The sequence below is a fragment of the Schistocerca nitens genome, chromosome 11, assembly GCF_023898315.1.
Source record: "Schistocerca nitens isolate TAMUIC-IGC-003100 chromosome 11, iqSchNite1.1, whole genome shotgun sequence".
Classification (NCBI taxonomy): Eukaryota; Metazoa; Arthropoda; class Insecta; order Orthoptera; family Acrididae; genus Schistocerca; species Schistocerca nitens.
In genome coordinates, this window is record NC_064624.1 from 127,117,886 (window position 1) to 127,141,193 (window position 23,308).

Genomic DNA, 23,308 nt, shown 5'->3' on the forward strand with positions numbered 1-23,308 from the left:
ACAGAGTTTCAGGGAGAGCATAAGGGAACAATTGACAGGAATGGGGGAAAGAAATACAGTAGAAGAAGAATGGGTAGCTTTGAGGGATGAAGTAGTGAACGCAGCAGAGGATCAAGTAGGTAAAAAGACGAGGGCTAGTAGAAATCCTTGGGTAACAGAAGAAATATTGAATTTAATTGGCGAAAGGAGAAAATATAAAAATGCAGTAAATGAAGCAGGCAAAAAGGAATACAAATGTTTCAAAAATGAGATCAACAGGAAGTGCAAAAGGCTAAGCAGGCATGGCTAGAGGACAAATGTAAGGATGTAGAGGCTTATCTCATGAGGATAAGATAGATACTGCCTACAGGAAAATTAAAGAGACTTCAGAGAAAAGAGAACCACTTGTATGAATATCAAAAGCTCAGATGGAAACCCAGTTCTAAGCAAAGAAAGGAGAGCAGAAAGGTGGAAGGAGTATATAGAGGGTCTATACAAGTGTGATGTACTTGAGGACAATATTATGGAAGTGGAAGAGGATGTAGATGAAGATGAAAGGGGAGATATAATACTGTGTGAAGAGTTTGACAGAGCAGTGAAAGACCTGAGTCGAATCAAGATGTGAAAATTACGGAACTATCATTTTAATAAGTTACGGCCGCAAAATACTAACGCGAATTCTTTACAGACAAATGGGAAAACTGGTAGAAGCCGACCTCGGGGAAGATCAGTTTGGATTCCGTAGAAATATTGGAACACGTGAGGCAATACTGACTCTTCGACTTATCTTAGACGAAAGATTAAGGAAAGGCAAACCTACGTTTCTAGCATTTGTAGACTTAGAGAAAGCTTTTGACAATGTTGACTGGAATACTCTCTTTCAAATTCTGTAGGTGGCAGGGGTAAAATACAGGGAGCGAAAGGCTATTTACAATTTGTACAGAAACCAGAGGGCAGTTATGAGTCGAGGGGCATGAAAGGGAAGCAGTGGTTGGGAAGGGAGTGAGGCAGGGTTGTAGCCTCTCCCCGATCTTATTCAATCTGTATATTGAGCAAGCAGTAAAGGAAACAAACGAAAAGTTTGGAGTAGGTATTAAAATCCGTGGAGAAGAAATAAAAACTTTTAGATTCGCCGATGACATTGTAATTCTGTCAGAGACAGCAAAGGACTTGGAACAGCAGTTGAACAGAATGGACAGTGTCTTGAAATGAGGATATAAGATGAACATCAACAAAAGCAAAACGAGGATAATGGAATGTGGTCGAATTAAGTTGGGTGATGCTGAATGTATTAGACTAGGAAATGAGACAGTTAAAGTAATAAAGGAGTTTTGCTATTTGGGGAGCAAAATAACTGATGATGGTCAAAGTAGAGAGGATATAAAATGTAGAGTGGCAATGGCAAGGAAACCGTTTCTGAAGAAGAGAAATTTGTTAACATCGAGTATAGATTTAAGTGCCGGGAAGTCATTTCTGAAAGTATTTGTATGGAGTGTAGCCATGTATGGAAAAGAAACATGGACGATAAACAGTTTGGACAAGAAGAGAATAGAAGCTTTTGAAATGTAGTGCTACAGAAGAATGCTGAAGATTAGATGGGTAGATCACGTAACTAATGAGGAAGTATTGAATAGGATTGGGGAGAAGAGAAGTTTGTGACACAACTTGACTAGAAGAAGGGATAGGTTGGTAGGACATGTGTTGAGGCATCAAGGGATCACCAATTTTGTATTGGAGGGCAGCATGGAGGGTAAAAATCGTAGAGGGAGACCAAGAGATGAATACACTAAGCAGATTCAGAAGGATGTAGGTTGCAGTAGGTACTGGGAGATGAACAAGCTTGCACAGGATAGAGTAGCATGGTAAGCTGCATCAAACCAGTCTCAGGACTGAAGACCACAACAACAGCTACAACAACAACAACAACAACAACACATTTACATGACTACCTTGATTCATGGCTTTCATGATGTATTGAGTAAAGTGCATGTTAGGTGTCACATGACTGATGATTTTTCAGAATCTGTGTTAGTTGGCATGGAGGAGGTCATTCTGTTTTGGGATACTTCATTACATTTGTGCTCAGAATATGTTCTAAGATTCTACAAGTAATGGATGTCAAAGATATTGGATCATTTCTGCTGCCCATCTTGTAAGGCAGGTGTATTTGTGCTTTCTTCCAACCACTGGGCATGGTTCTGTGTTGAAGGGATCTACAGTAACTTATGGTTAAGGAATGGCAAACTTAGATGCGAATTTGGTGTAGAATCTGATAGTGATTCCTGTAGGCCCTGGAGCTTTGTTCATTTTTAACAGTTGTAGCTCTTTCTCAATGCCACTGGCACCAATATCTATATCCCATATCTTTGTGGTGCTGTGAGAATTAAATTGGGGCAATACTTCTCTATTTTATATTGTAAAGAAGCATTTGAAAATGGAATTCAGCAGTTTTACTTTGCGACACTCAATTTCAGTGTATATTATTAACCTAGATGATGGAATATGAATGAGCAGATGACTATTTAGACGGTGGATGTGCAACTACTCACATAAGTCAAATGTGGATTGTAACTATCATCTGGCAGCAAAACTCAGTAGATATTCTAATGCATTAACACAGAACAGATTTATGCTAGAAATAAAATTCGTTCCAATTTTGGCTGCCAGGGGCAAATCTGGTGTTGTGAATGCAAGAAAGATGTTCAGAAGTGTTTCCATATATAATGTTTAGGAATGGAACATGGGCAGAAAAACTCAAACAAATGACATAATCATAATGTTGATGCTGTTATTAACTGCTGTTAAACAGTTTGTTCAATATCAACATCAGAGACGATGATGTGATCCTGTACAGTGCAAATTGTGCACCTGGTGACCAAAACTGGAACTAATTTTTTTCCAGCATAAATTGGTTCTGCATTAACGCATTAGAATATCTACCAAGTTTCCCTACCATACTGTAATTACAGCCCACATTGCCGCTCTGTGAGTAGGTGCACTTTAATTATAACCACACGATATTTATCATGGTCCACTTTCTTGATGGCGACAGTGGAGTGTTATGTGAACATCTGTGATAATATGTTTATTTTTCCTTTCCTTAACATTTGTCTAGTCTAGAATTTAAGTTTGGTGCCTGTAATATTATTTTTTCCTTATCTTTATTTCTTTTTGCTACTATCACTCTTAACTTCTAGATGGCTACCTATAAACTAATCTACATGTAGTGCTTTCTTTATTGTGACAGAAAATAGCGATAGGTTTTCTTTATTTCAGGTTATGTTGATGCATTTTACTGTTATCTTAATACCCACTGCTAGTAGTACAGTTACAACAACATAAAGTACTACTACAATAATAAGCAATATAACTGTTACAATTATAAAAATTCTGTATTACTACTACTGCAACCACCACCTATCTCTTCAGCGACTACTACTACTGAAAATTACATTACTAACACCACTACTAATACTTCTGCTGCAATTTCATGTGATTATGTTAGCATAATTGACCCTCAAAAAACATTTAAGTAGCATAAAGGCTCCCATACAAGATCAAGCAGTTTCAAACTTCACTTTTGTAAAACATTTGACTGTAAATGGTGCTGTTTGACATGTTTGTCAGGCATAAATAGTGTTTGATGTGTTGTGAGGAATTTCGATTGATGGAATGTTTGACAAATGGCAGACATTGTTTGTGCCAATGTTTCACATCTCACTGTGTGGGGGATGTGTGGAGCTTGTTTGCCTGCAGTGTACGGTACGGCTTCCCTGTGAGGTGCCAGTTATTTGACAGTGTATTTCAGCTGGATATCCAGTAATGGCGTCTGATTAACAGGGGCTCGCCTGTGCCGTTATGTTTGCGTATGCTTGGCCATAGATGTTATGTCCTTACAAATATGTCTTTTGGTCTTTTATGTTTCCATCTATGGTTGTGGTCGTAGTTCCCCAGATTCAGAATAAACGGGTTCTGCGAATGTCTGGAGTTCCTGTGTAGTCTTGTGGTGAGTTTGTGGATTACCTCCGTGAGAGTCTCAAGTCGGTATTCCCGGTGAAGGTCTGCGATGCGTGTGTATCGTGGAGCATTGCTTATGATTTTGAGTACTTTGTTTAGTATGAGCTGCAGACGGCGCAGGCGTGTAGGCGCAGCGTATCCCCAGACGGGAGCTGCGTACGTCATCAGGGGTCGGATAAGTGTCATGTACATGGACCTCGACACCCTTCTGTTCAGTGTGCTACGCCTGTTGAGCATAGGATAGAGCTGTTTGAGCCTCGCGCTAGCTCGGTTGGTCATGTGTTGTATGTGGTCCCCCCAGAGTAATTTCCGGTCCAGCCAGACACCGAGGTATTTGACTTTCTCGCGGAAACGTATTGGACGTGCATGTAGAGTTATTGGTCTGCAGTAGCGGTGTTTGCACAGTTGCTTCGGTCTTCTAGTGAACAGAACGGCTTCGCACTTGTGGACGTTTACTCTAACACGCCATTTCTCCAACCGAGGCTCGGCCACTCTGAGTGCAGTCTATAGGCGTGACGTAATGTTTGATGGTTTCCAATCTTGCGCAAGGATGGCTGTGTCATCCGCGTAGATTGCCATCGTTGTGTTGTGTGTGGTTGGGAGATCGTTTATGTAGAGGTTAAACAGTAGGGGCCCTAGGATGCTTCCCTGGGGTACTCCCGCGTGTATACCATGTCGTGTTGATTGTTTTCCCTGCACGTCAGTGTTGAAACTCCTGTCTGTGAGGTATGAGTGTATTAGACGCAGCAGCCCGTCGAGGAATCCCGCGTCGCTGAGTTTGCGGATGAGGCCGTTGTGCCATAGACGGTCGAAAGCCTTTTCGATGTCCAGGAACACTGCCCCTGTAGCTTTGTTTATGTTGAAGCCATGTGTTAAATGTTCAACGACCCGTAGGAGTTGTTGCGTTGTGGAGTGGTGATTCCTGAAGCCGAATTGCTCCGGTCTCAGGATGTCATTTGTTATGCAGTGCCTAGTGATGCGTTTGAGAATCACTTTCTCAACAACCTTACTGAGCGAGCTCAGAAGGCTGATGTTGAAACTACGATCAAAGATAAAAACAAAGTAGTACTGGCGACTACCAGAACTGTAGAGGTGTTCATCATTTCCAGCCATATGTTATACAGGAAGAGGTAATGAACAAAATCAGTATTCTACACGTAACATACAAGCAGGAGTGCAAGGAAATAAAAAAGAATCGAAGTGCTCCAGTTCTTCCACAGACAATGTGGCCTCTGTTCCCATTTTGTGGTATTTTAATGAACTGTCACTAGTGAACCAGGTTATTAACAGTTTCACTGTCCATCTGCAGAGAGTTGGTATAATCATGATGTTCAGAATGTAACATTTCCATAAACACGTTTTCATGTTTGTATTTCTCTCTCCTTTTAAGCCATTCCCTGGACCAATATCTTGTTTTTGTTCTTCTTCTTTAAACACAGTGCCAAAGTCAGAGTAAGGACTGCTTTGTCTGCATTTGTGGTCATTTTAACAACTGTCAGAATTCTCACAACATGAACAACGTCTGTTTCGAAATGAGGTTAAACTGACAAACATTGTTTGAATGTGTATGGGCTTGCTTTGCATATCTGTGGCTAGATGAGGATGAATTTGACAAATGAGTTTGCTCATTTACGGGGGACTTAATGCTTTGTGTAGCTTCACTATTTCTCTGTATTGTAGTCAGAGATGGGGTGCGCACTTCTCTCTCTCTCTCTCTCTCTCTCTCTCTCTCTCTCACTACTTCTACTAGTATTGGAATGTATCAAGTTTCTCTTTATGGTCAGTACCCTGTCGGGTCCAGCAATATTTTGCTGCTTCCAGACAATATGGCAATGGATTAGAGTGCATAATTTATATTTTAATTCTTTGGTAAACTTATGGCTGCCTCCCTTCATTTTCATCTTAAGGGGAGTTAGAACAGAATTTTTTTTCTGGATTTTTATCTCATTATAAAATCAGCAATTTTCCGAATTAAATGTTATATATCCCCCCCACCATGAACCATGGACCTTGCTGTTGGTGGGGCGGCTTGCGTGCCTCAGCGATACAGATGGCCGTACCGTAGGTGCAACCACAACGGAGGGGTATCTGTTGAGAGGCCAGACAAATGTGTGGTTCCTGAAGAGGGGCAGCAGCCTTTTCAGTAGTTGTAAGGGCAACAGTCTGGATGATTGACTGATCTGGCCTTGTAACACTAACCAAAACGGCGTTGCAGTGCTGGTACTGCGAACGGCTGAAAGCAAGGGGAAACTACGGCCGTAATTTTTCCCGAGGGCATGCAGCTTTACTGTATGGTTAAATGATGAAGGCATCCTCTTGGGTAAAATATTCCGGAGGTAAAATAGTCCCCCATTCAGATCTCCGGGTGGGGACTACTCAAGAGGATGTCGTTATCAGGAGAAAGAAACGGATCGGAGCGTGGAATGTCAGATCCCTTAATCGGGCAGGTAGGTTAGAAAATTTAAAAAGGGAAATGGATAGGTTAAAGTTAGATATAGTGGGAATTAGTAAAGTTCGGTGGAAGGAGGAACAATACTTCTGGTCAGGTGACTGCAGGGTTATAAACACAAAATCAAATAGGGGCAATGCAGGGATAGGTTTAATAATGAATAGGAAAATAGGAATGCGGGTAAGTGACTACAAACAGCATAGTGAACGCATTATTGTGGCCAAGATAGATACGAAGCCCACGCCTACTACAGTAGTACAAGTTTATATGCCAACTAGCTCTGCAGATGACGAAGAAATTGAAGAAATGTATGATGAGATAAAAGAAATTATTCAGATTGTGAAGAGAGACGAAAATTTAATAGTCATGGGTGACTGGAATTCGGCAGTAGGAAAAGGGAGAGAAGGAAACGTAGTAGGTGAATATGGATTAGTGGTAAGAAATGGAAGAGGAAGACGCCTGGTAGAATTTTGCACAGAGGACAACTTAATCATAGCTAATACTTGGTTCAAGAATCATGAAAGAAGGTTGTATACATGGAAGAAGCCTGGAGATACTGACAGGTTTCAGATAGATTATATAATGGTAAGACAGAGATCTAGGAACCAGGTTTTAAATTGTAAGACATTTCCAGGGGCAAATGTAGATTCTGACCACAATCTATTGGTTATGACCTGTAGATTAAAACTGAAGAAACTGCAAAAAGGTGGGAATTTAAGGAGATGGGACCTGGATAAACTGACTAAACCAGATGTTGTACAGAGTTTCAGGGAGAGCATAAGGGAACAATTGACAGGAATGGGTGAAAGAAATACAGTAGAAGAAGAATGGGTAGCTTTTAGTGATGAAGTAGTGAAGGCAGCAGAGGATCAAGTAGGTAAAAGACGAGGGCTAGTAGAAATCCTTGGGTAACAGAAGAAATATTGAATTTAATTGGCGAAAGGAGAAAATATAAAAATGCAGTAAATGAAGCAGGCAAAAAGGAATACAAATGTTTCAAAAATGAGATCAACAGGAAGTGCAAAAGGCTAAGCAGGCATGGCTAGAGGACAAATGTAAGGATGTTGAGGCTTATCTCACTAGGGGTAAGATAGATACAGCCTACAGGAAAATTAAAGAGACCTTCAGAGAAAAGAGAACCACTTGTATGAATATCAAAAGCTCAGATGGAAACCCAGTTCTAAGCAAAGAAGGGAGAGCAGAAAGGTGGAAGGAGTATATAGAGGGTCTATACAAGGGTGATGTACTTGAGGACAATATTGTGGAAATGGAAGAGGATGTAGAAAGGGGAGATATAATACTGTGTGAAGAGTTTGACAGAGCACTGAAAGACCTGAGTCTAAACAGGGCCCCGAGAGTAGACAACATTGCATTAGAACTTCTGACAGCCTTGGGAGAGCCAGTCTTGACGAAACTCTACCATCTGGTGAGCAAGATGTATGAAATAGGCAAAATACCCTCAGACTTCAAGAAGAATATAGTAATTCCAATCCCAAAGAAAGCAGGTGTTGACAAATGTGAAAATTACCGAACTATCAGTTTAGTAAGTCACGGCTGCAAAATACTAACGCGAATTCATTACAGACGAATGGAAAAACTAGTAGAAGCCGACCTTGGGGAAGATCAGTTTGGATTCTGTAGAAATGTTGGAACACTTGAGGTAATACTGACCCTACAACTTATCTTAGAAGCTAGATTAAGGAAGGCAAACGTTTCTAGCATTTGTAGACTTAGAGAAAGCTTTTGACACTGTTGGCTGGAATATGCTCTTTCAAATTCTGAAGGTGGCAGGGGTAAAATACAGAGAGCGAAAGGCTATTTATTTACAATTCCTACAGAAACCAGATGGCAGTTATAAGAGTCGAGGGGCATGAAAGGGAAGCAGTGGTTGGGAAGGGAGTGAGACAGGGTTGTAGTCTCTCCCCGATGTTATTCAATCTGTATATTGAGCAAGCAGTAAAGGAAACAAAAGAAAAATTCGGCGTATTAATATCCATGGAGAAGAAATAAAAACTTTGCGAGGTTCGCCAATGACATTGTAATTCTGTCAGAGACAGCAAAGGACTTGGAAGAGCATTTGAATGGAATGGATAGGGTCTTGAAAGAAGGGTATAAGATGAACATCAACAAAAGCAAAACGAGGATAATGGAATGTGGTCGAATTAAGTCGGGTGATGCTGAATGTATTAGACTAGGAAATGAGACAGTTAAAGTAGTAAAGGAGTTTTGCTATTTGGGGAGCAAAATAACTGATGATGGTCGAAGTAGAGAGGATATAAAATGTAGACTGGCAATGGCAAGGAAATCGTTTCTGAAGAAGAGAAATTTGTTAACATAGAGTATAGATTTAAGTGTCAGGAAGTCATTTCTGAAAGTATTTGTATGGAATGTAGCCATGTATGGAAGTGAAACATGGACAATAAATAGTTTGGACAAGAAGAAAATAGAAGCTTTTGAAATGTGGTGCTACAGAAGAATGCTGAAGATTAGATGGGTAGATCACATAACTAATGGGGAGGTATTGAATAGGATTGGGGAGAAGATGAGTTTGTGGCACAACTTGGCTAGAAGAAGTGATCGGTTGGTAGGACATGTTCTGAGGCATCAAGGGATCACCAATTTTGTATTGGAGGGCAGCATGGAGGGTAAAAATCGTAGAGGGAGACCAAGAGATGAATACACTAAACAGATTCAGAAGGATGTAGGTTGCAGTAGGTACTGGGAGATGAAGAAGCTTGCACAGGATAGAGTAGAATGGAGAGCTGCATCAAACCAGTCTCAGGACTGAAGACCACAACAACAACAACAACAACAACAACAATGGTATATCACTTATAAACTCACACGGGAAGAATTTTATTTTATTTTTTTTAAATATAATCTTCACTGGTTGAAAATGTTAAAATTTTTATGTGCATTACTTCAATATCCAATAAAATCATTTTTTTATATAGAAGGCTGTGAATCGTTGTGCTATAAAATTTAAATTACATGTTTGTATTGGTACCACTATCGAAAACATTATTGTTTCATAGTACAAACACGCACTGTGTGTCAAAGTGCTAACGTTTTTCTGAGGAAAAGTGCTGAATAGATTGGTAAATCTCTCAAAAAGTACAGTATGATGCCAAAATGAAGTATTTTTAAGAAATGTGGGTTTGATGGTAACAGGTCTTCAAATAAAGGGAAACACTGTTTTCAACATGTGGCATGAAATGCAGGCAAACTCATCAGTATCTAGAGGGACACCCATTAGTGCTTCGAAGATTAAAATAAAACATTATGATACACAGTCTTCTCAAAACAAAAGTGATGTAAATGGTAGGTTATGTTATATTGTGATAGACTTAACGTTCTAACAAGGGTGTTAGGTGAATATGTGTGTGTTGTAAAATATGTGGAGGGCCAGTTAGTTTACATGAAGACAATGAGGTATCAGATGGGCTAGCCAGGAAACTTATCATTAATTGTGCCAGTTTTAAATATACCCATTCATTCTGGAATTCTGATAAGTGTAAAGATAATTATTTTGAACTAAATGTTAGGTGGTTTTATGGATTGAGAGCTATTGGCAAAGGACACACTGCAGCAGAAGCAATGTGTGCCGTGATGAATATGCCACACCCACCTCGTAAAATCGACAAGTATTCAGGATATATTGGAGCTACCGAGCGAGGTGGCGCAGTGGTAAGACACTGGACTCGCATTCGGGAGGACGACGGTTCAATCCCGCGTCCGGCCATCCTGATTTAGGTTTTCCGTGATTTCCCTAAATCACTCCAGGCAAATGCCGGGATGGTTCCTCTGAAAGGGCACGGCCGACTTCCTTCCCCATCCTTCCCTACTCCGATGAGACCGATGACCTCGCTGTCTGGTCTCCTTCCCCAAACCAACCAATCAACCATATTGGAGCTGCTGTGGAATCTGTTGCATGTGAGTCAATGAAGGGTGCTGGAAACGAAGCTGTTGAAATAAATGATGGTACGAGTGACATACCAGTAGCTTTTGACGGCACTTGGGGCAGAAGCACGGCTACAGTTCTAAGAATTCTGTAGCTCCAGTGACCAGTGTGGGTACTGCAAAGGTAACAGATTCCCAGATTTTAACCAAACATTGTTATAAGTGTAAATCAGGAAATGGAGACGGGCATATCTGTGACAGAAGTTATGAAGGAACAGGTGGTGGTATGGAGGCCTCTGCAGCTATTGATATTTTTAGACAATCTGTGAACAAAAGGGGAGTGTGTTAGACTAAGTTCTTAGATGATGGAGACTCAAAAGCATATAACAGTGTAGTAGCCGCTCAGCCTTACGGTGGGAAGACTATCACAAAACTGGAATGTGTTGGTCATGTCCAGAAGAGGATGGGCACCAGATTGAGGAAGTTGAAATAAAGTTTGAGAGGCAAGAAAGTTTCTGATGGTAAAGCCACAAGAGGCAGGCTGACAGACAAAATGATTGATGAACTACAGCCATATTATGGGATGGCCATTAGAAATGATTCTGAGGATTTGTTGAAAATGAAGCAGGCAACATGGGCTACCTTCTTCCACAGACTGTCAACTGATGAAAAACCAGTACACCAGCTTTGCCCTCCTGCTGATTCGTGGTGCAAGTACTGCAATACCCAGTACTTAGACAGTTCGTACAGCCATAAACATTCCATCCCAGTAGCAATCATGGCTATTGTAAAACCTATTTACAGAAGCCTGGCAAGTCCTGAATTACTGAAGAAGTGTCTACACAGTCAGACGCAAAATCCCAATGAGTCGTTCAGTAATCTTATATGGACTTGCTTACCAAAAAGCGTTTTTGTTGGAATGGAGACACTAAAGTGGGCAGTCAGTGATGCTGTTATTGCTTTTAATGATGACAACATTGGTAGTGTGAAGGTGCCATAGCATATGGGAATTAATTCTGGAGCAAACTGCATCAGAGAACTTGAATGGGTGGACAAGGTTTGCATTGATAAAGCAGAGTATGCAGCACACTTGGCCACTAAGGAGTGCAGAAAGAAGAAAAAATTTGGAAAAAGATCAAGAGGATGATATACCGTATGGTGAAGGGTGCTTCTGAGTGACTAAAAATAAAAAATTAAGCTTATATTAAGTGGTTTACAGTCTTTTGAAACTTTAGAAGCCGTTCCTGAAAATTTACATTTTCTGTTGCATTTTTCCCTAAATCTCAGAAACTACTTCGAGCAGAGTATTCACATTTTCAGGGAGTAATAACATACATATCCTGAGTCTACTGAACTAAAAGAAGAACATAATGTTGTGTATAATGAAAATTATTTAGGGTAACGTACAAAAAGAGTACCCCTAATTTTAACCGTGTAGTTAAAAAAATACACGTGTAGTTAAAAAATACGCAGTGGCTGAAATGCAATTATTGTAGTTCAGTAGACTCAGGACATACAGTTTAATGTCCTTTGAAAGTTTTATGTCAATGGCTATAGTGGTTCCTGAAATACAGGGAAACCAAGTCACTAAATTTGACATTGTCGGGATAGTGTGTTCCAACTCCCCTTAAGGGCTGAGCGATCGTAGACCTGTTGGGATTTGTTGTAATTCTCTAGGATTGTGCTGGGATCTTGCTTACCTCTGCCACAATATCTGTCGGTTGTAGTTACACCTTGCTTTTTGTGAGACAGCATGAGTTACAAGATTTAAGGTAACGAAGTCCTCTTTTGGAAGGAGAATCAGCATTGGTTGTATCTTTTTGTTTTATTAACTGCAAAATCGATTTTCGGTCACTTAGTGACCATCCTCAGTGCTAGAAATTAAAAATTTCACATAACGATCAGAGAGTATAAAACAGAAAACCACAACTACAGCTGCGTATGAACATAACAGTTGGTAGGAACATACCTGAAATATACAATTAAAATTGGTAGGCACTGGTATCAACAAGCTTAGAGCGATCACATAAACTGAGGCTGCTGTTTACATGAACCTGTTCAGCAGACTTCGATGTGACAGGGCTTGGAACGCCCTCTATGTGACATGTGTCACGTGAAGGCTTAATATTACTGGTTTTGCAAGATATGAACACAAAATAACTCTTGTACATTTGTGAATCATGAAGTAATTCAAATGTAAAATGTACATAAAAAAACATAGCAGACGAAGGGGAAACGAAACATTTAAAATGCATTGGCGTAGTGTTTTTAAAAAAACCAACTTACAAAACATAAAACAGATCGATAATAAGTTGTCAGAGTGCAGGACAAGTAAAAGAGAAAAAGACAAGGAAAAAGAATAATATATGAATAACATGAAAACCTGTGTTATACCTCATTTCATGTCCGCCCCTCGTGGTCTCGTGGTAGCGTTCTCACTTCCCGAGCACGGGGTCCCGGGTTCGATTCCCGGCGGGGTCAGGAATTTTTCCTGTCTCGAGATGACTGGGTGTTGTTGTGTCGTCTTCATCATCACCATTCATTCCCATTACGGTCGGAGGAAGGCAACGGCAAACCACCTCCATTAGGACCTTGCCTAGTAAAGCGGTGCGGGTCTCCCGCATCGTTCCCCTACGCTCTGTAAAGAAGCATGGGACTTCATTTCCATTTTTTTGTCCCCCTCATTTCATGTTATTCAAATATTATTCTTTTTCCTTGTCTTTTTCTCTTTTACTTGTCCTGCACTCTGACAACTTATTATCAATCTGTTTTATGTTTTGTAAGTTGTTTTTTTTTTTAAAAAAAACAATATGCCAATGTATTTTAAATGTTTCCTTTCCCCTTCGTCTGCTATGTGTTTTTACGAACATTTTAAATTTGAATTACTTCATGATTCACAAATGTACAAGAGTTATTTTGTGTCAATATCTTGCAAAACCAGTAATATTAAGTCTTCACATGACACATGTCACATAGAGGGCGTTCCAAGCCCTGTCACACCGAGGTCTGCTGAACGGGTGCATGTAAACAGCGGCCTCAGTTTATGTGATCGCTCTAAGCTTGTTGATACCAGTGCCTACCAATTTTAATTGTATATTTCAGGTATGTTCCTACCAACTGTTATGTTCATACGCAGGTGTAGTTGCGATTTTCTGTTTTATACTCTCTAATTGTTATGTGAAATTTTTAACTTCTAGCACTGAGGATGGTCACTAAGTGAACGAAAATCGATTTTGCGGATAAAAAAACAAAAAAATATGACCAATGCTGATTCTCCTTCCAATTCTATCCACTATTTGGTCGTGGTGCACAGAACATGCCATGAAGTCGCCAATCAATGAAGTCCTCTTTTTCTCTAATTATGTGATAAACAGTTTTATGTCTTAAAGCCCGCCTAGCAGCCCTCGCTTTACCTTAACCTAGGGGACATTACCACAGGGGACGTCCAACTTTTTCTGACAGGTGGTGCGCATCATAAACACGCTGCGCGCCTCGCGTGCTCACTGGCGCCTGCGCCTGCTGCTCGTCCTCGGGGCCACGGCGGGCGTCGCGGGCGCCGCCCTCGCCGCCTGGTGGTGGTGGTTCGCCGCGGGCACGGCGCACCGCGGAGGTCGCTCAGTCGGCCGGCCCGGTGTCCTGGAGCCGCTCAGGAGGTAGTGCGGAGCACGGTACGGGAGTTCGCCACGTCGGGATGCGGCAGTCTGGAGGCACTCCGATCGCTCCTTTCGAGAGGACTGACGGGGTGAAACGCCTCCCGCGTGCCGGCGAGGAGTGGAAGTGCCATTCTGTGGGGTAGTTTGGACTTGTGCCGATGTCTGCTGCAGAGTTTCGAGAGGTGTTTCTCGTAGTTGTACGGGTTTCATTCCGTAAACCTTGCTATTAGCGCGCGCGTGTGTGTGTGTGTGAGCGACAGTGATTCTTAGAGAAACACCAGTTTGTGTCATTTCTGACTCCTTAGGTCATCCGTACATCCACTCTTACAGTGTGTATCTGTTGTGACTGTACGTGTTTATGCTTTAAGTTGTACAGAACCCACTACTCTGCATTGTATTATTCTGCTCATTTATTGTGGAAACCGAGGCAGGCACACAATTGAGATAATTGTTCTTGTAAACAACAGACAGTGTATCTAAATAAACAATGTTTGTTTCCATACTTGTCTTTCACTCGATTGGAAATGGCACAAGGATAAAGTGGCAACAAGTAGGATTGGGAAGAACCAATTTTACAGAGGTTGTCGACACAGCTCAGTGTGAGAACGATTAAACTGCCGTGATTTGAGAAACAGAGTTCAGCTGGTAACTGCTTTCAGAATTCTGGATACTTTCCTCCCTAAAAGTTTTGTGGCATATTTCTGAATACAGTGGTGGATACTCCCTGTTTAAAATGAGTAAGATAGTGAAGAGAGTAGGTGCTGAGTTATAGGTAGCACATGCAAAGTTCACAGAACTACTTGGACAATGTCATGACTGTTCAATTTTTAAATAGTATGTGTGACAAATGAATTCCTAAATTTTTCTGTGCAAGCTGCCAATTTATCTTATTTTTATCACAATAACAAACAATGGAATATCCAGGATGGAATAATGACAATAGGAAAAGGACAGATTGCTACTCAACATAAAATGGAAATGTTGAGTCGCTGACAGGTTGTGCCTATCTTCAACTCAACACCTCAACTATATGGTGATTAGTAATGTGTCCTTTTGATAATATTGTCATTATATTGTCATTATGTTATCATGATAATTGTACTCCCTGTATAATTGGGAGTCGACAAAATGTTTTTGCTCGCAGCGGAAGTTTGTGATCAAAATTTCATGAAAAGATCTCGTCATAAATAAAAATGGCTTCCTCTTAACCACCCAAACTTAGGTGTGATATCCTATTTTGCGATAATACAAAACGAGCTGCCCTTGTCTGAAATTTTTTGATGTCATATGTCAATTCTATCTTATAAGGATTTCGTGCTGCACAGCAAAACTCCAGAAGAGATCAGACGAGTGTTGTGTCGGGAGCCCCTTTAGTAGATTTCTTGGCCCTTCTGAGTGTTGTGCAAATAAAACTGTCTTTGGTTCGCATTCCCAACAGCAATTTCTATGATAGTTAGAATTTTTAGTAATTGTAATATCTAGGAATTTAGTTAAATTGACAATCTTTAAATTTGTGTGATATATTATGTAACAAAAATTTAATGGATTTTTTAAGTACTGATGTGGACAGTTTCTCGCTTTTTATTGTTTAGGGTCAACCACAACTATAAGCCCCATACAGATATCTAATCTAAATTTTGCAATTTGTTTTGGTGTTCTGATGACTTTTTTAGATGATAAATGACAGCATCATGTGCAAACACTCAAAGGTGCCTGCTCAGTTTGTCTCCTGAATTGTTTATATAGATTAAGAACAGTAGAGAGCCTACAGCAAATCCTTGGGAACATCAGATATTAGTTCCGTTTCACCCAGTCACTTCCCATTAGGTACTACGACCTGTGACCTTTCCAACAGGAATTCGTGAATCCAGTTGCACAGTTGAAACCTTACCACACAATTTTACTAGAAGCTGCTTGTGAGTAAAAGTGTCAAAAGCCTTTTGGAAAATTAGAAATAGGGAATCAACTTGGGATCCCCTGTTGATAGCACTCATTATGTCATACGATTAAAGAGGCAGTGGGTTTCAAAAGAACCATATTTTCCGAATCCAGTCTGCTTGTGTCAATAGAGTATGCCCTTAGAGGTATTTCATTATACTGGAATGTGGTAATACTCCAAATTGTCGGTGATATGGGTCTGTGGTGAGCAGATTGCTCACTGCCTCCCCTGTTTGGCTCATCTTTCTGTGGTAAATTTAATTCACGTAGTGAGCCTGCCATCAGTTTCTTTTGACTAAAGCTGCAAGCACCAAAACCTGAAACCGGCTTGCTGTTCTGAAAGCCCTGTTTAGTCAAACAGAACATTTTGTACACATTGTATACAAAGCACTGTTTCCGAGACTCTCGCTGCAAGAGCCACTCACCCCTCCTCGTAGAGTGTGTACGCATAAATTTTTTGGACCACCGTCCTTTGTGGGGGCCGTGTGTGCCTACTTTGATCTCGCAGGTGCCAATCTGAGGTTAATTTACATAACACATCGATATTTTTGCATTCCACACATACCTGACTTGTTTACGTGTGTGCCTGCTAACAAGGACAGCACTGTCTACAATCTACACCTACACTCTGGACATCAAAATGAAGCGCACGGCATATGGTACTTTTTATTGTATTGTAAATGATTTCCTTTGTATGGGCTGTGTGTGGAAAGAATGACTGCCTGTACACCTCTGTACGACTTGTTGTAGTCTGATTTTATATGCACTGGGATAGATTTGCAGGGGGCTGAAGACTATTCATGGTATCTGTCCCAAAAGACAGTTCTTGAAGCTTTCTAAATAAGTTTGTGCTAAACGTACTCACAGGAGGACCGCATGAACTTCCCCTCACCAATTTGATTTGTATTGACAATGTGTGTAGGAGATATCTAGGACTTTTAACATATCTAAACAGAAAGATACAACCATCAACCGTTTTTTAGAAAATTTAGTTTGAAAGTTGTGGGCGCGCTCGTGTCGTATGGTTTTTAGGACCACTGTTGTTCACAGAATCTGTAGCTGAGCGAGTAAGCGCTCTGTTTCATAAGTGTGAGGTCTCTGGATCGAGTCTCATTGCTCCCTGTTTCTTCTGGCCCCCTCCCCCCTACCCCAATGATGGATTTATTATGACTATGCAAAGTATTGATATTTAATAATTCATTTACTCTTTTCCCAATCTTTAACATGAAAAAAGGAGAAATAGTTTTTAGTTGGTTAACACGGAAATAGTATTAAATTTCTTAAATTAGGCATATGTGGTCATGTAAACAATTTTTCGTTCATTGTTTCAAAATAAAGTATGTTAGTTGTAAGGGTAACTGGCCATAAAATACATGCGAGTGCTACAATCCAAATACTACAATGTTGTTCCTGTGTCTGAAAAATGGTTGCATTTCACACAGCTGCATGTGAAACGTTTTAAAACAATTCCTTTTTGCTATGAAGCACAGAACAGTTCTACATTTTATGGTCAGCTGTCCCAGAGGACAAAGGGTTCATCTTCAGTTATGGCCTATACTCTGGCCAGTGACCAAAACTGTCATATCGTATATCATTCACTGGTGCAAGAACTCCTGTTTATTTCGTTTCCTGATCTAGATGTCAACCTGATACTCAAATCTAGGATTCATCTTCCCAGAAAATGTTAGTCCTATTGCAGGTAAGATTTCACTAATGCATTTGTTTAATAACTCACCTTTCACTTCCTCTATCCATTTATGAGCTGTTTTCATTGCACAGTAACTGTGTCGCAAAATTGAATCTAATCGCTACACCAGTAACTGGTGCTCACATAATCTTGCAAGATGTCTGCTAAAGATGCACGCTACTCTCGAATATTTCACAAGAGACAACAGAATACTGCTGTGTCTGAGAGCTTAAATGTTGCTTGCAAGCATCACTATCCATCTGAGGACGAGACTTGAAATATGTTGCAGAACTCAGTGTGCAATTTTGATGTTGCTTCAGAGCAACATTGCCATAAAGGGTTAAAGAAATTGGAAATGAAAGAATACACGAGAACATTCGATCAAATCAGTATAGTCATTTTATTTATATTGTATCTACATTTGTGACAAGTATAATGTTCATCTACGCAGCACTGCAGGAATGTGGACGATACTGATCATATAGAAATGGAAAACAATAGTTATTGCAACATATGGCAGATGTAATGAATGCTGAATTCTTGCATGTCTACTGATTTTTTTTCAACGTGTGTATTTTAAAACGAACTTGCTTTACAATCGTAAATAGATCCCAGTTGTCGCACAGTATCGAAGCGTAGCACTGAATATTGGTGCAGGTAACTCACAAAAAGTATGGAGACTGAGCACTTTTGAGACTGAACACTAACTCACTCAGATGCTGATTCCGTGAACACTGGTGGTCCAACAAAGTGTACAGCATGAGCACACTTGTAATTTTCAAACTCACTTTTCTCAAAAACAGTTGAGAGTTGCATCCTCCTCTTTATACGTGTTAAAGCCCTAGTCGTGCCGTACACACTCTGTTAATACAAATCAAATCGGTAAGGGGAAGTTTGTACAGACCCTTGTCAGCTGTCCTTAGAGCATCTTCCAGCTGAGATTCCACAATGTTTTTGTTACTCTCTCCCATCGGTCACAATCCAGTGATTACTTGCACCACCCTTCTTTGTATATGCCAGATGCCATGTCTCCTGTCGGGTCCCACCTGATACTGTTCCGACACACTGCAACGGTATTCCAGTGTATGACATCCAAGTGTTTTGTATGCTGTCTTTCTGTTCTTCTTCCTTTTAAGACAAGCTGCAGTTACCCACTACCCTACCAATTAATCATAAGCTGTTATTTTCCTTTACCTAAAACTCAATCCATATCATTTTCTACTTCTCACATCTACACATTGTTGCTCCCAAATATTTACATGGTATGACTCATTAATCTTGCCAGATTTCATGCTCAGCTTTGTCCCTGCCTGTTGGAGCCATACAACTCCCTGGGCTTAGCCATTAGTGTGTTAGCTGAACCGGCTTGATCCAAAGCTATCAGCTCGCCTCTACATTTGTTCACTGTCCCATGACATTTAGGGCTTGCAGCCAGGTAATGTCGACATCTTATCTTATGTTTCATTTGACAACCATTTAGCCGTCATCAGGTGAGTTTACACTGAGGATGTATGGTGCTTGTCACTAACATTATACCACAAATTCATACGGTGGTGCACATGTATAGGTTTCCATTGTGTGACTGCTGTCTGTCAAACATTCATGTATCTGTGGTGCCCAGGCACTTGCGCAGAGGTGATAATGTGTACACGCCCTCTGCGGAATTAAAATTCAGTTGTCAAAATAATAATTTTGTCACTGGACATAAGGTGTAAAATTTTGCATTTCTGAAGATATTTGAGAAATCACCGGGTCCTGAGCAATATCGAGTAGAAAGCCACTGTAACGATTAATAATATCTTCTGCTAAGCTTACTTCCACAGATTCCTTAATAACTGAATCCCAGAAGGATCTTGTTGTAGCCAAGATTTTCGTGGCAGAGTAGTCTGTAGAATGAAACTTCCTGGCAGATTAAAACTGTGTTGATGGTGTTAGGGCAGCAACCAGCCACAAATTTACTTAAGTAAATTTGTGGCTGGTTGCTGCCCTAACACCATCAACATTTGTCTTCAAAAACAGCCACGGTCTCCAACATGTCATCATATGACAAAATTGCATTAAAACTGTGTGCCCGACCGAGACTCGAACTCGGGACCTTTGCCTTTCGCGGGCAAGTGCTCTACCAACTGAGCTACCGAAGCACGACTCACGCCCGGTACTCACAGCTTTACTTCTGCCAGTACCTCGTCTCCTACATTCCAAACTTTACAGAAGCTCTCCTGCAGGAGAGGTTCGCAGGAGAGCTTCTGTAAAGTTTGGAATGTAGGAGACGAGGTACTGGCAGAAGTAAAGCTGTGAGTACCGGGCGTGAGTCGTGCTTTGGTAGCTCAGTTGGTAGAGCACTTGCCCGTGAAAGGCAAAGGTCCCGAGTTCGAGTCTCGGTCGGGCACACAGTTTTAATCTGCCAGGAAGTTTCATATCAGCGCACACTCCGCTGCAGAGTGAAAATCTCATTCTAGTCTGTAGAATGTCCTGTGGACATAAAATGTTGGGTTGTGGCTGGCTTACTGGATTGCAAAGTGTGAGTATGGTGATCATATTGTTCACTGTACTTTCACCTGACATGCTGATCATCACAAACACAGGGGCATTACCAAAAATAGTACACGCAGCGGCTCATAGAAGCTCTTTATAAATTATTTACACAAAAGTAACCTTTATTTGTGAAAAACGTAAATAACTTGCAGAAATATTTGATGCACCACTGAATGCAGTGGGCCTATATCTTCACGGTTTATTTGCAAATGTTCAGTGTGGTTACCTTTCGTAACCCAGCTCATGTCCTGCTTTCCCGTGAAGCTAGTCTCGAATGGCGGCAACATTTTGTGTTATCTGTTGTCGCAGCCCGTTCCCTGGAAGCGGAGGAACGGACAGGAGTCCACTGGGGTAAATCAAATTATCACGGTGGCCAGGATATTGTTTCACCACGTCCAATCCGAGTCAGCAAATTCCTACAGAGACATGCGACAACTTCACGATAATGTGATGGCGTGCCATTTTGCACGAAAATAAATTCTGTGCCCAAATCCTTTTGTAATTGAGGCATTAGATTGTGTTCAAACGTGCCCAGGTAGGATATAACAATTTCACTGACCCAGCAAAAAAGAAAGGACTGTAAATCTCGTTACAGCTTATGCTGCAAAAAAACTCTTACTTACTCTCAAAGCTTACAACAGTTCCAATGTGTAGGATTTGAATAACAGGCATTTCCGTAATACCTTCCATATTGTGAGACTAGGCATATTCAGTTCTAACCTGGCACATCTTTGATTTACCCTGACTACAAATGTAAGGCTGTCAAATTTGTTAAACTACTGCATCAGAGACCTCTGGCCAACACTGATCCGGTGTCCTGTGTGATACGTAGCAAGTTTCGATGAAACGTTTGTACCACTTGATAGCAGTTTGTTTGACATGGTGGATTGAGATATTTTGTCCTGAATTGTGTCTGAACTGTAGTAGTGGATTTGGATTCATGAAACTGTAAACAACACTGTGTGCGCACTGCACTCTCTGGTGACTCTAGGACTAACTTATTCGTGCGTGCCACCTAATGGGAAAATCAGGAACTAACAGTGTTAGGCAGGAATAAAATTTGACTGCATTCAGTGCTGTATCAAACATAATTATAAATTATTTATTATTTTCACAATCACATGTTACTTTTGTGTGACTAATTTATAAATATAAGATATTTGATTGCCTTTGCAACTCCACATCTCCGCAATTTTCTTCAGTATGTGAAATTTTGCCATTCCTCTCCCTCCACTACCATTGTGGTAGCATTCTCCCTTCCCGCGCACAGGGTCCCGGGTTCGATTCCCGGCGGGGTCAGTGATTTTTCCTGCCTCGAGATGACTCGGTGTTGTTGTGTCGTCTTTATCATAATCATTCATCCCCATTACGGTCGGAGGAAGGCAATGGCAAAACACGTCTGCTAGGACCTTGCCTAGTACAGCGGTGCGGGTCTCCCGCATTGTCCCCTACGTTCCTCGCAGTATGGGACCTCATCGTCATCGTCATCATCATCATCACCACCACCACCACTACCATTGTTCCTATTACATCCTATCACTTTAGAATGTGATCCCCATCTCTTTAGACATTTCATCACCATGACAGAGTGCAGTGGTGTGAACCACTCGTATCACAGTCAGTATTCTTTTTTTGTACTACTTGTGTAATTTTTCTGTGGAGACATAGTCATGAGCCTTTCAATTGCTCCAGTGCAGCCCACCATGAATTCAGCTCCTGTGCTCTCCATCTCAAGAGTACCTCTTACCCCCAAACATCCTCTATTTGTTGGGTGTATTCCAGTCTCCCTCTTTCCCTACAGTTTTTACCATCTGCAGCTCCGTCAGGTATCATGCAAGTTGATTCCCAATGTCTTTATCATATGTCCTATCTCCCTGTTCCTTCTTCCAGTCAGTGTTTTCCACACCTCCTTTCTTTGCCGATTCTTTGGAGAACTGTTCATTTCGTATCTTGTCTGAATGCGTATCTTCCACATTATCTTGCATTTATGGCAACTTTAAATTGGTAAGGATGAGACTAGTTAGTTTATCTGTTTTCAAATGTACCACATGCTGGTAACGTGTAGGTCCTTATGAATCTCTAGAAAGCGCTGTTTACTATATACACTGATCAGCCATAACATTATGACTACTTTCCAAATACGCGGTGTGTCCAACTCTGGCACAGATAACTGTGGCAACGTGTTGTGACACGGAAGCAGTGAGGCCTCGGTAGGTCGCCAGAGGGAGCTGACACCACATCTGCTAACAGAAGTTACCTAATTCCCGTAAATTCTCGGGAGGGAGGTGACGGGCTCTTACGTCACATTCAATCGCACCCCACATGTGTACGATCAGGTTCAGATCTTGCATCTTTGGGGGCCAGCCCATTAATTGAACTTGCCACAGTGTTCCTCGAACCACTGCATCGCGCTCGTGGCCTTGTGACATGGTGCATTATCTTGCTGAAAAATGCCTCTGCCATCTGGAAACATGTTATGAAGGGACGTATGTGGTCTGCAACCAGTGTACAATACTCCTAGGCCATCGGGGTGCCTTAGACGAGCTGCACTAGACCTATGCCCACACGAATGCTCCCCAGAGAATAATGGAGCTGTGAGCTCATCTCCGTCTCGCAGTACAGATATCGAGGAGCTGTTCCCCTGGAAGATGATTAATTCACGCCCTCCCATCAGTACGATGAGGAAGGTATCGGGATTCTTCAGACCGTGCGATGCTTCGCCACTGTGCCAACGTCCAGTGCTGAAGGTGACGTGCCCGTGTCAGTCACAGTTCCCGACGTTGTGGTGTAAACATCGGCACGTGCACGGGTCATCGGCTGCCGGGACTCTTACACCCTGCCCAGTATTAAAGTCTGACGTCAGTTCCGCCGTCTGTCCCGTTTTACCAGTCTGTCCGGCCTACGACGTCCGACGTGTGTAATGAGGATTGGCCACCCGACGCCGTGATGTCTGAATGTGGTTTCACCACGTGTCGAAGACACTTACCGCACCACTCCTCAAACACACCCGACAGGACGTGCGGTTCCCGAAATGCTCGTGTCGAGCCCCTGGCCCGTCACAGTCTGTCCTCGGTCAAACTCGGATAGACTGCACGGCTTCCCCATTCCACACACGGACAGCACACTCTCTGATACTACATGCACCGAGCG

The 23,308-nt window shown here is 41.5% G+C and overlaps 1 protein-coding gene across 1 annotated transcript in view; it reads left to right on the forward strand.

Moving 5' to 3' along the window:
- Nucleotides 1–14,500, forward strand: part of LOC126213222 (dephospho-CoA kinase) — a 46,650-nt gene extending 32,150 nt beyond the window's left edge. Inside the window, exon 5 of the mRNA XM_049940866.1 lies at nucleotides 13,808–14,500. Coding sequence (XP_049796823.1) covers nucleotides 13,808–14,002 — 195 coding nt within the window. The 3' untranslated portion in view covers nucleotides 14,003–14,500. The remainder of the gene's footprint in view (nucleotides 1–13,807) is intronic.
- The last annotated feature ends 8,808 nt before the right edge of the window (nucleotides 14,501–23,308 follow it).